Genomic DNA, 15,799 nt, shown 5'->3' with positions numbered 1-15,799 from the left:
TTAAAAGAGCTTTGTTTTTGCCCACTCACGCTTTTGTTTTGCGCCCCTCCAGGTTCTAGTTGCTTAGCCGTTGCGGTGGTTTCCCTTGAGAGCTTTTCGGCGTTCTGACAGACACTCCCCATTGTAGGGTCGCCTTCGGGCGTACTACTGTTGTTGTTTTATTTGGACTGCTATAGACCTGCTCTGAATTTGTATCGCACTAACTAGCACTTGTTCTAGTACTTGTATGCTAGTTTTTAATTATTCGTACTTTTATATTACTACTTATTAGCTTCCGCACGTGCACATGGCTACGTCACCTTTGTGTGACGGCCAGCACGCTCCGATCTCGGTCGGGGTGTGTCAGCTAGTTTAGTATCTTGTTTCTCAAAATATTTTTTAAGAATATTTTTTTTTCTTAAGACTCAAAAACTTGTTTGGTATGAAATTCAAAATTGTTTTTATATTTAACAATTAAAGAAAACCTCTCATAAAAGGGAGTTGGTAATATCAAGCGGACATGGAAATCCAAAGAGAGAAGGGAGAAAGTAGGGAGAGTACCCAAGGAGTGAGAAAGAGAGAATCGGTTGAGAGGGGGAGAAAGACGAGAGAGAGGGTCGGATGAGAGAGAGAAAGGAGAGAGAAATATATGAAAGAGAAAAGATAGGATGCACATAACATATTTGGAGAAGAAAGTATTTAGTATAACTTTAAAAATTCTAAAAACTTATTTTTGAACTTTTTTTCAACAAGACAAATTTTTAACTTGATTTTAGTATAATTTTTAAAATAATCCTACCGAAAAAATACTCGAAGCATACAATTTGAAAATTGTTTTTGAATTTAAAAAATTGGATTATAGTAGAACCAAACAAGTCCTAATCAATCGCGGCTAATCCTAAACTAATAAACAAATTAATTAATCAAATGAAAAAAGCCAACGACCCTCGTTCCTCCCGCGAAAATTCAAGAGAGCTCTCTTTTAGTGAAGCATCGTAAGCACCGGAAATACCGTCTCTTCTTTGTTCGAGTTTTCAGCTGTTGAAATCCTCTTCACGCGATCCGCACTTTCAGATTTCATACTACTAATATTAGAATTTCAATCCGAAATCCGATCCAATTCGAATCACCTCATTCACTCGCTAGTCTGACAATTAATTTGTTACAGTTTGGAAGAGCATCAGAGCTGGCTGAAAATGGCGGTAGAAATTCCGAGCCGGCAGTTATTCATCGACGGCGAGTGGAAAGAACCGGTCCTCAAGAAGCGCATTCCGATTATCAACCCTGCCACTGAGGAAACCATTGGTCTCTCTCTCTCTTCCTCGACTCTATGCTTTTTTATTTTGATTGTGGAAGTACTGATTTGTGGTTTGTAACTTGTTTTCCAAGTTAGGGCTCGTTTGGAAATGTTCCTCTAGAAAGCAATTGTGCTCACAAGCGCTTTTGCTAGAAGTGTTTCAATCCAGAAACACGTTTAACTTTTTGAAACTTTTTTCCGACAACTACTGTTAGAAGTGCTTTTGATTATATGAAAACGCTATTAGCCATCCCAAAAGCACTTCTGGACAGGCGTTTCAATGAAATGATATGTGAATTAGTGGTTGATTTGTGGGAATGTGTGATGCAGGGGATATTCCTAGAGCTACTGCTGCTGATGTGAAGATTGCAGTGGAGGCTGCTCGAAGAGCCCTTGCCAGGAACAACGGGAAAGATTGGTCCTCTGCTCCAGGGGCTTCTCGTGCCAAGTATTTGCGCGCTATTGCTTCTAAGGTACATTGTCTCTGAGTTTCACTATTTAATTTTTTGTTAGTGAAATCATCAATCTGGTTATCATCAGTTGCATGTTAAAACAGTATTATTGCTGATCGTGTTTCGATCTTCTAATCTTTCAAATAGTTTTGATTAACTCTCACTGTAATGAAATTGTTTGAGATGTCTTGAGCTTTTAGTACTTTTGATGCAGATAAACGAGAGAAAAACCGAGCTAGCCAAACTCGAAGCAATGGATAGCGGAAAACCACTGGATGAAACTGTTTCTGACATAGTATGCTAGTGACAAATATTGAAATTATTGCTTACGACATGATGCATAAGGTCTTATGTGATGTCATGGCACCTAATTAACTCAAATTCAATACAGGGGGAAGTCGTAAGCTGTTTCGAGTACTACGCAGGCCTTGCCGAAGGATTGGATGCGAAGCAAAAAACTCCGGTTTCTCTTTCCACGGAGAAGTTCAAAACTCATGTTCTTAAGGAACCGGTCGGGGTTGTTGGGTTGATCACAGCATGGTATGTTGCAGCTTCTTTATTTCAAAAGAAGCCTGAAGCATCTTAATAATGATTTATATGTTAAGGAACCAAAAGTGCTTCTCTCTTATGTTAAGGAACTACCCTTTGTTAATGGCTGCGTGGAAAGTAGCTCCTGCCTTGGCTGCTGGCTGTACTGCTATACTGAAACCGTCTGAATTGGCATCTGTGTATGTCCTGGTTGGTTTATACTTTATACATACGTATTATTTAATTGGTATGTTGATTTTTAACATATATGCGTACCGTTTGTGTTATCCATCGATTCTAGAACTTGTTTGGAGCTAGCTGAGGTGTGTATAAATGTTGGTCTTCCTCCCGGTGTCCTCAACATTCTGACTGGACTAGGCAATGAAGCCGGCGCTCCTTTATCAAGTCATCCAGATGTTGATAAGGTTCAGCTTTTTCTCTTTACTAATTATGTTATTTGAATTTCTGCATACTCGATGATTGTAAGATGTTCTGAGTTGTTAGCCACCAGGATGTAATTGCTATGTGATTAATATTCACCAGATCTCATTTACCGGAAGTACTCTCACCGGGACCAAGATTATGGCAGCTGCAGCTCAATCGGTCAAGGTAGGTTGAAAAACTAAATATCTTTCCATTTTGTTTTCGGGGTTCATTCTCTTCGTTTAATCTTTGCATACTTTCTCCTATGTGGTTTCTTTGTAGCCTGTTGCATTGGAGCTTGGAGGGAAAAGCCCCATTGTTGTTTTTGATGATGCTGATATGGAAAAGGGTTAGTACATCTTGGGCAAATGAATTGCTTCCGTTAGAAACTAGTTGCGCATGGATAGAACATGCACGCGAATCTGATTGAAACATATAGATATGGTACTGCTGCCGGATGACAGTACTGTTATGTTAACTCTCTATTACTCTATGATTCAATTGAACAGCTGTGGAATGGACTTGCTTCGGTATATGTTTGTCAGGTGGTCAGACTTGCAGCTCAACCTCCCGTCTCATAGTGCAGGTAAGTATAATAGCGTGATCGATGCTACATTACTTTCTGTTAGTCCCTTCTAAGTTACATAGATATTTACTAGAGTACTAATTAATCCCTTGCATTTCGACTTTAGGAAAGCATTGCTATGGAGTTTGTGAACCGGCTTGAGGACTGGACCAAACTCATCAAGATTTCGGATCCTATGGAAGAAGGTTGCAGGCTTGGCCCTGTTGTCAGTAAAGGGCAGGTAAATCAACTGTCAACAATTTCTTCATTTTATGTTAGAGTCTCCGTGCACGAGCGAGTGAACGCACTTGTGTTTGTCTTTTGAGACAACGAAAAGCTTTAAATTTCGTTCTGAAGTTTACGATCCAAGTGAGTGTTATCTAATCTTCACTGCATTTGGTTCGGTTCAGTATGAGAAAATAATGAAGTACCTCGAAGGGGCTAAAAGTGCAAAAGCAAAAGTTCTGTACGGCGGGAATCGTCCTGAGGTATAAACTAACCTATACATGGTACATGACTTTATTCTGTATCAACAACTTGAGACTGTTAAAAAAAGGATGGCAATGGCAGCATCTGAAGAAAGGATTCTTCATCGAACCGACCGTCGTAACTGAAGTAACATGCGCCATGAAAATATGGAGAGAGGAGGTTCTCGGGCCTGTTCTTTGTGTCAAAACATTCAATACAGAAGAGGAAGCCCTTGACTTAGCAAATGACAGCCCGTGAGTTGAATCTCCACTTCTTTTTAGCCCCGTTTCCTTCTTTCGGTCAATTTCTTCCTCTTATATTCTCCTTACTACCCACATTTGTTTGATCTTCCCTTGACAGTTATGGCTTAGGTGCTGCTGTCATGTCAAAAGATTTAGAAAAGTGTGAGCGCTTTGCTAAGGTAAGACTGATAAGATATTATAAGTTAGTGTTCTAATAATCGCTCTAGGCGGCGTATAGGCACTGGCGTAATGCCACTGCTATGATTGAGGCCGAATCTTTAGAAAAATTGGGCGGCGTCTAGGCAGGCAACGCGTGGGTTGGGTGGGCTGCAGATCGGCCGAAATCTCTAAATGGAAGTTGTTACTCTTAATGGCCGAAAATACAAAATCTGCATAGTCCCTCGCCTAAGCCCTGCCTAGGCCCTTGGGCGCTATGGCCTTCTCCACCGTTTGACTACAGCCTAGTGGTTTTTGGAACATTGCATATAACTGGTTGTATATTCCTTTTTAGTATCTCTTTCATCATGTTATATACGTGACACGAGGAATATTAATGGCATCATTTTGATAATTTGGTTACGAATTGTGTTTCATTTTGTTGGTGTGATGCTTTGCAGGGTGTTCAAGCAGGAGTTGTATGGATCAATTGTTCACAACCATCCTTCATTCAGGCTCCATGGGGAGGCTACAAACGAAGCGGTTTCAGCCGTGAATTAGGAGAATGGTACATTTTCTTAATCTTCTGTTAATTTAATTTTAATTTTCTCTCTCTCAATCTCAATATCAGCATTGTGTTCATTTTCTCCTCAACCTCAGCATAGTGTTCATTATTTATTCTTAATCTTATGTTAACTTAATTTTAATATTGTGTTATGATTTTGATTATGGGAAGGGTAATGATGGTATTTCTGTTTTTCTGTTGTGCAACAGGGGACTTGAGCTTTACTTGAACATCAAGCAAGTTACCGAATATGTATCAGATCAACCTTATGGTTGGTTTGAGGGACCTCCTCCTTCAAGTCCCTGAACAGAAGAATTTGAAAAAACGAAAAATTAGAAAATAATTCAACTATGTTGAATAAAATAAAAAGGTTAATATATATTTCAGTGTGTCCGAAACATAAGGTGGTACACTATATGTCGTTATACAAATGATGAGATAATTGTGTTAAAAAAATTAACAACTGAAAAAAATAAAACATCATTCCACTTGTATGATAACACGTAATGTGTACCACTTATGTTCCGGGTACAATAAATATGTAATGAATCGGACTTTAGAGAAATAACTATTTGAGTATATATTCATGTTGTTATGTTGTATTCATTCTTAAGAAACAAGTTACGTGATTATTTCGTGAAAAATAATATTTTGGACGGTTTGTAATTTAAGTAATTGAAACTTTTTTCCCTATCCCAAAACTAAGCGTTTAATTTTCTTATTTTAAAATATAACAGTATCTTAATTTTAAAATGTAACAGTATCTCAAACTAATATACATGGTCAAATAAAAATTTCAAATGCATATGATATTTTGTTATTCGTTCTGATCCTAGTTATCCAAAAGCTCTGACATTTCCCCAAATTTAAAAAATTTAAAATAAATAAAATAAAATAAAAAAAACTTCACAGGCCACCTGGTGAGCCGGTATCGGTGGCTTGCACGTCTAGATTATGCATTATTGGGCTTGTTCTTTTTCAACAAGTCGGCGATTCCAGAACATCCCACCAAACAACTCCACATCACGTTGCTGCTTAGCCCAGTCTCTACGTATCACTCTATCACTGCGCAGAGAGAGAGAGAGCTGAAAAATGGCGATCCAAATACCGAGTCGGCAGCTGTTCATCGACGGCGAGTGGAGAGAACCGGCCCTCAAGAAACGCATCCCAATCATCAATCCTGCTACTGAACAAATCATTGGTCTTTTTCTCACCCTGAGCTTTTTTGTCAATAAATTAATATCTGGGTTGTTTTTCTAAATTTAATATACTGTTTAGTCATCGCATGTGATCGTTTGATGTATTTAGTGGCTGAAGAGATTGAGCAAAAATTTGATGTAAATTTGGCTTTATCTACTGACCCAGAACTTTGTTTTAAATGAAACATTTAATTAAATTCGTAAAAATAGAGTGCTGGCCCTGTTGGGTATTCGATTCTTGCTTGATCTTCTAATGGGAGATCCAAAGATCGTCTCTTTTTTTTTTTCCCCCTTCAAATTTCTGTGGTATCTGTGTTGATACAGAAAATAATGGAAATGGAGAGATGGGTTTTGTAATCTGACTTAAATCTGGTATGTGAACTGGTTGTGGAATGTGTGGATGCAGGGGATATACCTGCAGCTACTGCTGAAGATGTGGAGCTTGCGGTGGAGGCTGCTCGGAAAGCTCTTGCCAGGAACAAGGGGAGAGACTGGGCATTGGCGCCTGGGGCTGTTCGTGCCAAGTATTTGCGCGCTATTGCTGCTAAGGTATTGGCTCCGTTGTCAATTAAATTAATCGGGTCTTGAATTTGATGTTGAAAGCGTATGGGGAAACCGATAGTTGTAGTTGTTGTGCTATATACTTGTCTCAATTCTTATGTTTGGAGGTTGATATTTTAACATTCAAGAAGAAATGAAGAAGAAATGGGTCTGAACTGAACAATTTTGAATAACTGCCTCGTGTTTCTTTCAAGTCTCTTTCTTGGACTATTGTTGATTTTCTAACTTCCATAATGACCTTTCAAAGATTTGGTCGTGTTCATATGTCTTACAATTTTCTTGTTTTTGTTTGCGTGCAGATAGCAGAGAGAAAGCCTGAAATAGCCAAGCTCGAAGCAATTGATAGTGGAAAACCATTGGATGAAGCTGCATGGGACATAGTATGCTTGTGATTCTCTGACAATTTGAATTGTTATTTATCATGCATAAGGTCTTATGTTCTGGCACATGCATTGCAGGATGATGTTTCTGGTTGTTTTGAGTACTATGCAGACCTTGCTGAAGGTTTGGATGCACAGCAAAAGACTCCTATTTCTCTTCCTATGGAGCAATTTAAAAGCCATGTCCTTAAGGAGCCCATTGGCGTTGTTGGGTTAATTACACCATGGTATTTGCTGCTTCTTTATATTAAATGAGTATGTTCAATTTTAGTAAGATTTTCTTCCTTGGTGGTTGCACTAACCTGTTTGTAAAGTAAATTTTCATCTGTAAACCTTAAATTTTGGATTGTGAATTGTCCTAACAGTCCCGTTAGCAATGACAATCTTTAGATATTGTAGGTTTATCTTGTAAATAGCCTTTCAGTGTTATTATATGGTGATGAAGTGCTTATGTTTTTATGTTAAGGAACTACCCTTTGTTAATGGCTACATGGAAAGTCGCTCCTGCCTTAGCTGCTGGGTGTGCTGCAATATTGAAACCATCTGAGTTGGCATCTGTGTATGTCCCTTTTTGGTTTATATGTACTTTCTTCAGCTCTTATGTTGCTTTTGTACATTGAATGCCTACCATCATGTTATCAATCAATTTCAGGACTTGTTTGGAGCTAGCTGATGTGTGTAGAGAGGTCGGTCTTCCTCCTGGTGTCCTCAATATCCTGACTGGGCTGGGCCATGAAGCTGGTGCTCCTTTGGCATCTCATCCCCACGTTGATAAGGTTCGGGTTTTTCCTTGCTAGTCTGTAGTTGGAAATTCTATGAATATATCTTCTTGTAATCATGCAAATTTGTTAGTTGTGACAGCTTGGGTTGTTTTAGCTGTGTGGTGGTAATAGTAATAAACTTATATTCAACAGATTGCATTTACCGGAAGTACTATGACTGGGAGCAAGATTATGACAGCTGCAGCCCAATTGGTGAAGGTACAGCCAAGGCTTTGTAATCTGATAATTGTTCATTTATATTTGTGACATTTGTACTCTTCATTTGAACTTCATTTACCATCTCCGATGTTGTTTGGCAGCCTGTTTCACTGGAGCTTGGTGGGAAAAGCCCAATTGTTGTTTTTGATGATGTTGATATTGACAAGGGTTAGTTCCTCATGAAGGCTACATTTTAGACTTACATGTTTTTTTTTATAACTAATTACTTCCATCAGGATCTAGTTGTATAGGGAGAAAATCTATGAATCTAAAGTGAAATGAAAAAATATACTAGTCCTGGTACTATAATGGTAATTGTTTACTCTATGACTCAAACAGCTGCTGAATGGACTGCCTTCGGTATCTTTTGGACAAATGGTCAGATTTGCAGTGCAACATCTCGGCTTATAATACATGTAAGTATGATAGCAAGATGATACATCACTTTTTGTCAGTTCCTTCTTTGTTGCACGGATGGTGGTGCATCTTTTTAAACTAAGTGGATATTACATGTAAATTCAAACAATTCTAGACCACAGGGTTCATGCATGATAATTAACTTTTGTACTACAACATCATCAATTATGCCACTTTCCCGCGGGTAGTTGAATGTGGTTTCCCTAGAAGCTTCTTCATAGTGCCATCTTAAGCAAGCTTATACTACTGTATTAATTTCCTTGCACCTTGTTTCAGGAAAACATTGCAGCAGAGTTTTTGGATAGGCTTGTGCAATGGTGCAAAAACATCAAGATTGCAGATCCTCTTGAAGAAGGGTGCAGGCTTGGCCCTGTTGTTAGTGGAGGGCAGGTGAGTATACCATTAACAATATTTGCATTTTGTTTCTGTTTTTAGTTCTCTATTTCTTGAATTGGGGGATAGTGTGTTAAAGCAACAGGTCCACTGACACATATTAGACAATTGTGAAGCACTAAGGTTCCAACTAGTTATCTTTTTCTCGTTCTAAGTCTGTAAATGTAAGATTTGGACTTATGATACTCAAGTTGTCACTCTTGTAAAACATGTAAAACAAGGGCTGTCTAAATCAGCAAGTGTGAGCTGTTTATTCTTCCAATATTTTGAACATGTCTATTTAGTTGCTTGGACGTTAATAAATATGTTATATTCGGGCTTGTCTTGTGTGTGGGCCTGGGTTCTAATTTCAAATCTTACCCGGTAATGAACCATTTTTATAGTCTCTGGAAAGTGTTTTTTTTTTTTTTTTTTTTTAAATCTAAAATTGCCATGTTTATGCTAAACAACTCCCCAGCCATTTATGTTGCAGCCTTGCTGGACAGTCTGTTGAAAAGTTTCTTCTTTGGATGAATTTAGGCTGATAAATTGTATTTTATGTTTGTTATAAAGAGTAGAGTCCCTACGGTTTGACATGCATCCGCATATAGCTCACTTTCTGCGGGTGATAATTATACGTGTGTTCTTCAGATACAGAAATATGCAAAAGTCAAACAGTTAGAAACATCAAGTAGTTCAAATCTTTAATTTCACTGCCCAGTTTATAATTGAAGTATTAGAATATTACCTGATTTTCACTGGATCTGTTTCAGTACGAGAAAATATTGAAGTTCATCACAACAGCTAAGAGTGAAGGCGCAAGAGTTTTGAGTGGTGGGGCTCGTCCTGAGGTATAAACCTATGTTTCCATCAAGCCCATTCTGCTGCTTTATTTGTCACAAACTCAATTTGTGAGTTATATTATTGGTGGATGGCAGCATCTAAAGAAAGGATTCTTCATTGAACCAACAATCATAACTGATGTAACAACCTCCATGCAAATCTGGAGAGAAGAAGTTTTCGGACCTGTTCTTTGTGTCAAAACATTTAGTTCAGAAGACGAAGCTCTTGAACTAGCAAACGACAGCCAGTGAGTTGACTCTTATTTCTGTCACCGTCCATAGTGAGAGATTTGTTCGACTGCTTTTTTTGTCCCATTTTGACTGATGAAGTTTATTGAACTTTGACAGTTATGGCTTAGGCGCTGCAGTCATATCGAAAGATTTAGAAAGGTGTGAGCGTGTCTCTAAGGTGAGACTCCCTTGTACTTCTTTTGTGAACGGATCATCCCCTGTCCCAGCATTCGTAAAAACAGCATCTGATTATGAGTTGTGCTTCTTGTTCTTCTGCAGGCCCTTCAAGCAGGAATTGTATGGATCAACTGCTCGCAACCATGCTTCTGTCAGGCTCCATGGGGAGGCAACAAACGAAGTGGTTTCGGGCGTGAATTAGGGACATGGTATGGCTTTCTTGGCATTGTGTTATAATGTTCCATTGATATTGCATATATTTTAGGCCTAATATAATCACACTGCATATCCGAACTAAGCATAAAAGAACAACGAACATTGCATTACAGTTACTTCTGCAAATTAAGATCGGTGAACTGCAGATGGTAATAATAGTTTCTTCTCTTTTGAACAGGGGACTTGATAATTACTTGACCGTGAAGCAGGTTACCGAATACGTATCTGATGATCCATGGGGTTGGTACAAGTCGCCTTCAAAGCTGTGAAAGTTTACCCGCGAAAGAGTATGGTGAAAACTTCAGATGTACTGATAACGCACAGGAATGAAGAGGGTGAAAATATGTACTGAGCTAGAAAACTGGATGTCAATTTTAACCATTTGACTAGGAATAAGACACGGTTGAATTCAGAGGTACTTTGTTGAGGAGGAGGAAGTCATGGTTAAAATCTTGGGTGCAACCGGTGTTCTATCCTCTTGTGCATGTGATGAGCAGGCGTAAGAGGATATACACTCAGTTATACTTAAGCATTTTTTTTTTATAGTCATGATATATTACAGTCGAGCACATAGTCTTGTAGATCTCATAAAATTGCTACCCATGATGCAGTGTGTACTAATGGCAAGGGTTCCAATTATTTTATTAGTAGGGGTCCTAGGGGACCATAAATTCCAGTACAAAAAAAAATCGAACTTGAATGCAAGAAAGTGGTCACACTATTCCTGTCATCGAGCCTAATTTTTTGTGCAAAAACTCGATGTATGTTGGGGCCATGGCCACCCTACATTCAGGGACGGCTGTGGCAGCCAACATTCCGGTCATCATAGTGGTGATCTAAAATTTGATGGCTTTTCGGTGGTGGCTTGTTCCACAAGAGATTGACCACTAAGTTTGGGAGTCAATGTCACATGGTATGAAGGCAAGCTTCAATCTTTCTCAAAGTTTAGACATGTAGGTGAAGTTTCACCTTTTCCCCTTCTTAGTACTGATTTTGTACTGATGTGCTTTTATAAAAAGTGAGTATAAAAAAAAGCTGAGCTCAAAAAAGTGTTTGGTAAACGTTTAAAAACAACTTATTTTTACAGTTTTGGATGAAAAAAAGCTGAAAACATGAAGCAGCAAAAATACAATTATTCTCACAACACATCAGAAGCAGTTTTTTTCAAAGCATATTAATACCAAACCAACCATTAGTCTTGAAGCCAACTTCTTTCAAATTAAATGGCAATCTTTACTTTGTTTGGTGACAAATCTCAATAAAATTAAAGGAAAACTAGTTAAAAGAACTTGAAAACTTCGAGTTTTAATCAAAATGACAAAAAATATCGTAAATAAATAGTATCACGAGTGATTTTTTAAAACAAAAATATTATTTTTGTTAAAAAGTAAACAATACTACGAATGTTTCTTTAAAACACTCTAAAATTAAATGGAGCGAGTTAGTGAGGTGTCCGTGTCCACGACAACGAGGCTGAGAGCCTCCCAACCAGTCAGCCTCACGGGGATGCCCAGTTACCCGGGTCGCACCCACCTCCCTCACCCCCTCCATATCCAAAAAGTAATGGGAAAAAAAAACAGAGGGAACCTTCCTCTGCGTTCTCTCTCTCTGCATTTATGTTCCAAACTTCGGATTGTATATGCTCACATCCTCATACACTGCATTATTATTATAATACACGTTCTGGATTCCAGACCCTTTTTAATCTCTCTCTCTCTCTGAGCTGTGAGAAACTTCAGATTTTGTCCGTTGCTGTAGCTTCCTTGTTCCCTGGTGAACCTCCAACTACAGATTTTAGCTCTCCATATAAATTATACATTTGGGCTCCTTTGTTACTGCCACTCCATTCCTTCTATTCAAGTTTCTGGCTTTCTAGCGGAACCACCGCTGCCTCCTTCGGCTTTTGGGATCTGGGTTTTCTGCATAAGACATGGGGAGCTCGGACGAGAAGGTGGTTGCTGTGATCATGGTGGGTGGGCCCACTAAAGGTAAATAAAAAGTTACTGTCATGATCTTTGGATCGAATAATGAGACCCCATTTCTCAATTTCTCAGTTTTGGTGATGCTTGTTTGAATTTTCCATGGGAAAGTTCAAGGCTTCGTGCATTTTTGAGAGAGTAAATTTCAATTGTTGAATCATGAATTGGGAATCATGGCATTTCTCTTACAATCTTTGAGAAAGCATTTCTTAATATATTGGAGTTTCAACTCTACAGGAACTAGATTCCGGCCATTGTCACTGAATATACCGAAGCCGCTTTTTCCATTAGCAGGACAACCAATGGTTCATCACCCGATTTCCGCTTGTAAAAGGGTATATTCTTGTAGATAAATCTGTCATTTCTGGCTTCGTAGTGTGCATACTAGTTGAATTCACTGTCTTTTGGATTACAGATTCCGAACCTCACACAAATTTTCCTCATTGGTTTCTACGAGGAGCGTGAATTTGCGTTATATGTGTCTTCAATCTCTAATGAGCTTAAAGTCCCTGTTAGGTGTGAGCTCCTGCTTTTGTTTTCCAGTTAGTAGTTACTGATTAGATCTTGAAAATGTTGAACTGGATTTGATGTTTAATCTGTTGGTTGTACATTGCGTTGGTGTGGCGATTAGATATTTGAGGGAAGACAAGCCACATGGATCAGCTGGTGGACTTTATAATTTCAGAAATCTGATCATGGAAGACAACCCGGTTAGTCTTTTACCAACTCCTTTTTAATCAATTGATAAGTTTTTATCTGGTTTTTTGTTTGTTTGTTTGTTTAGGTCTTTCGTCTTAAATAAGTTGTGTCGATGCATACATGTTCTAATTCTCAGGCAAAAGGCTGATTGTGGTTCTTATATTTGTTTGCAGTCGCACATTGTCTTGTTGAATTGTGATGTTTGCTGCAGTTTTCCGCTTCCAGAAATGCTTGGTAATTGTTTCATGAGTTGCTGGGAGTTTCGTATGATTGTTTCCAGGTTATTCATTGTGGATTTATAGGGGGATTACAGAAAGCTTAATCTCCACTTTTTACCTTGTTTATTTGCAGAGGCTCACAAAAAATATGGTGGTATGGGAACAATCCTTGTGATCAAGGTTGGTCAAAAAATGTGCAAAGTTAGTTAATAATAATATTGATTATTATATTATCTATTGTTCTCCATATCTAAGTTTTCTTCTTTCTTTGTATAGGTTTCTGCTGAATCAGCCAGTCAGTTTGGGGAACTGGTAGCTGATCCGGTCACCAATGAACTGTTGCATTACACCGAGAAGCCTGAGACTTTTGTACGTTTGAGATTGGAATTTCAAGCTTATGGTGCATCAATGGAGAATTTTGTGCTCTCCTTTACCTTTCTTTCTATAATTCTTATTTTATTCAGGTCAGCGACAGGATAAATTGCGGTGTCTACATATTTAAACCAGACATTTTTAACACCATCGAAGGTGTTTCCACTCAGTGGAAGGACAGAGGTAGTGATACATTCTCCATGAATAGGTTGCCTGTGCTATTAGTGTGCTATAATTATGGTAACATGAAACTTTAGTTCCACAAGAACAGGGTATCTTTTTCATTTCTTTGTCAGTAGGAAATTCTTTGATACATAGATTGCTTCCACTAAGATGTATGTTCACTTATTGATGGCATTGGTATTCACCATGCTGAAATCTGGACCGTTTTCTGGTATTTGCAGCTGATTTAAGACGTCTATCCAGCTTCGAATCCCTTCATTCAGCAACAAGGTTTCTCTTCATATAGTATAAAAAGTTAAAAATCTACATTGTTTAGTGAATTAAAAACACCGCTTTACTATAGTGCCATCCAACATATTGAATTGACTAGAATAGAAAGGTAATGCTGATAGAGAGTTCCTTTATCAGGAATGCTCCCACGCATTTTGTAAGGCTAGATCAAGATATCCTATCACCTCTTGCGGGGAAAAAGCAGTTATACACATATGAAACCTTGGACTTCTGGGAACAGATCAAAACTCCTGGGTAAGATTTGCGTCCGAGGTGTTGTCTTGCTATAACCTTGTCCTCGTCAGTCTGGGCCATCTTGTAAATATTTTGTGTTGATACTTGCAGAATGTCGTTAAGGTGTTCTGGTTTGTATCTTGCACAATTTCGATTCACCGATCCACATCTCTTGATGAGTGGAGATGGTACAAAGAGTGCCAGTATTACCGGTGATGTTTACGTTCATCCATCAGCAAAAGTACATCCAAGTGCTAAGGTACGTTTTCTCTCATACTGGCTTTACTAAATGTGCAGATTCAACGAATGGCCTTGCAAAAATCTCATTTGAGTGATTTCTTTTCAACCAGTTTAGGAATCCTATGACTAGGTTGTCGTAACTCTGATTTATATAGTGAAACAGATTAGTATTGTCGCTTTCCAGATCATTTAGCATTCCCTTAGTAATGCATCGATTAAATCTCCTGTTATCTGCTCGTACAGATTGGTCCCAATGTCTCAATATCTGCAAATGCTCGCATAGGAGCTGGTGTGAGGCTCATAAGTTGCATCATCCTTGACAATGTCGAAATAAAGGTACATAACAAAAGCATAGGTTATGGAGTGCATCCTAGATATCGCCTCATGTTGACATATGTACGATGCTTTGTTTCAGGAAAACGCAGTTGTTATTCATGCAATTGTTGGATGGAAATCTTCAATCGGGAGATGGTCTCGTGTCCAGGCACGTTCAAAAACTTTCTACCAACCCATGCTTAATAACAGAACTTCAACTTTCTTTTGTTATTTAAAGCTTTGTTGCAATTGACTTTCTAAGTTTGGCACTATGATTTCAGGCTACTGGGGATTACAATTCAAAGCTCGGAATCACGATCCTTGGTACGTAAATCCTTTTGTTTTCACTCAATCCTCATGTTCTGATAAAATTATTTATTGATTTTGCCTTATGCGCCATCTGAATGCCGGTTTTATTGATAATTCAGGTGAAGCAGTGACAGTTGAAGATGAAGTGGTGGTTATAAACAGCATTGTCCTGCCCCATAAGACTCTCAACGTCAGCGTTCAGGAAGAAATCATCCTTTAATTGCTGCTTTTCTGCGTCATTGCTGTTATTCAAATTTCTCTTTTGTAAATTAACATCTTGCTATTTGCTAATAAATAAATAAATATATATGTATAATAAAAAGATGAATTAATTTTTTTTTTTGGTTGTTGGATAAGATGTTTTGCTTCATCATAGATGATATAGAGGACAACTCAAAACGGTCCACTCGAAATCCAAAGGTTTTCAATCATCGGGAGATAAAATGTATTAATAATTTCAAATTCCAGAAGGAAAACAGTGTTACTGCCAAACACGGAAGGAAAGATACTGATAGACTGGATGTTTGTGTTCGGAGTTGAAAGACCTAGAGATCTAGGCCATTGAATAGGCAGAAAGAAAGATTCGAATCCTTGATTTGTGTGAGGTGAGTTAGTTGAATGTGCTAACGAAGATCGCATAATTTAAAATGAGTGGTCCGGATCTCCAGGTACGTCGGCTTCGAGATCTCTCCAATATGCATAAAAATTACAGTATGCATAAAAATTGCGAGTTTTTAAGAGCCCTTCAGTTTCAGAGAATATATAAACTACAACTAGAGTGATCCCATCAAAGACAATGTATGCAGTATGGTGTGCCTTGTATTTTGTTAATTTCAGAGTTCTCGACTATTTCGCCAGCTGAATCTACGGACAAGCCAGCAGTTGCTGCCGAGGGAAAATCCCCACCCGGGATGGGGAACATCGCACACA

The 15,799-nt window shown here is 38.4% G+C and overlaps 3 protein-coding genes across 3 annotated transcripts; all 3 read left to right on the top strand.

Annotated features, from left to right (window-relative positions):
• Positions 1–1,152: 1,152 nt before the first annotated feature.
• LOC125478984 (aminoaldehyde dehydrogenase 2, peroxisomal-like) lies at positions 1,153–4,981 on the top strand. The gene is made up of 15 exons (XM_048587930.1): positions 1,153–1,284; positions 1,607–1,749; positions 1,943–2,023; positions 2,120–2,268; positions 2,364–2,456; positions 2,558–2,681; positions 2,800–2,865; positions 2,962–3,028; positions 3,189–3,265; positions 3,372–3,485; positions 3,655–3,732; positions 3,815–3,966; positions 4,073–4,133; positions 4,572–4,678; positions 4,885–4,981. The coding sequence occupies exons 1-15, from the start codon at positions 1,176–1,178 to the stop codon at positions 4,979–4,981; spliced, it is 1,518 nt and encodes a 505-aa protein (XP_048443887.1). The 5' UTR covers positions 1,153–1,175.
• Positions 4,982–5,686: 705 nt separating this feature from the next.
• LOC125479033 (aminoaldehyde dehydrogenase 2, peroxisomal) lies at positions 5,687–10,462 on the top strand. The gene is made up of 15 exons (XM_048588039.1): positions 5,687–5,876; positions 6,281–6,423; positions 6,735–6,815; positions 6,894–7,042; positions 7,282–7,374; positions 7,468–7,591; positions 7,730–7,795; positions 7,897–7,963; positions 8,135–8,211; positions 8,489–8,602; positions 9,358–9,435; positions 9,523–9,674; positions 9,775–9,835; positions 9,937–10,043; positions 10,229–10,462. Exons 1-15 carry the CDS (start codon positions 5,768–5,770, stop codon positions 10,317–10,319), a joined length of 1,512 nt encoding a protein of 503 aa, XP_048443996.1. The 5' UTR covers positions 5,687–5,767; the 3' UTR covers positions 10,320–10,462.
• A 1,155-nt stretch (positions 10,463–11,617) lies between these two features.
• Positions 11,618–15,203, top strand: LOC125478931 (mannose-1-phosphate guanyltransferase alpha-like). Its single transcript, XM_048587820.1, has 15 exons — positions 11,618–12,038; positions 12,267–12,364; positions 12,445–12,545; positions 12,661–12,739; positions 12,902–12,962; positions 13,080–13,126; positions 13,223–13,315; positions 13,411–13,501; positions 13,723–13,771; positions 13,910–14,026; positions 14,117–14,264; positions 14,489–14,581; positions 14,661–14,729; positions 14,842–14,884; positions 14,989–15,203. The coding sequence occupies exons 1-15, from the start codon at positions 11,981–11,983 to the stop codon at positions 15,087–15,089; spliced, it is 1,248 nt and encodes a 415-aa protein (XP_048443777.1). The 5' UTR covers positions 11,618–11,980; the 3' UTR covers positions 15,090–15,203.
• Positions 15,204–15,799: the final 596 nt, after the last annotated feature.

This window comes from the organism of the source record quoted next, unplaced genomic scaffold (assembly GCF_019419815.1).
Source record: "Pyrus x bretschneideri cultivar Hongxiangsu unplaced genomic scaffold, Pyrus_bretschneideri_v1 Contig27, whole genome shotgun sequence".
Classification (NCBI taxonomy): Eukaryota; Viridiplantae; Streptophyta; class Magnoliopsida; order Rosales; family Rosaceae; genus Pyrus; species Pyrus x bretschneideri.
This window is presented reverse-complemented; position numbering and strand designations above follow the sequence as displayed.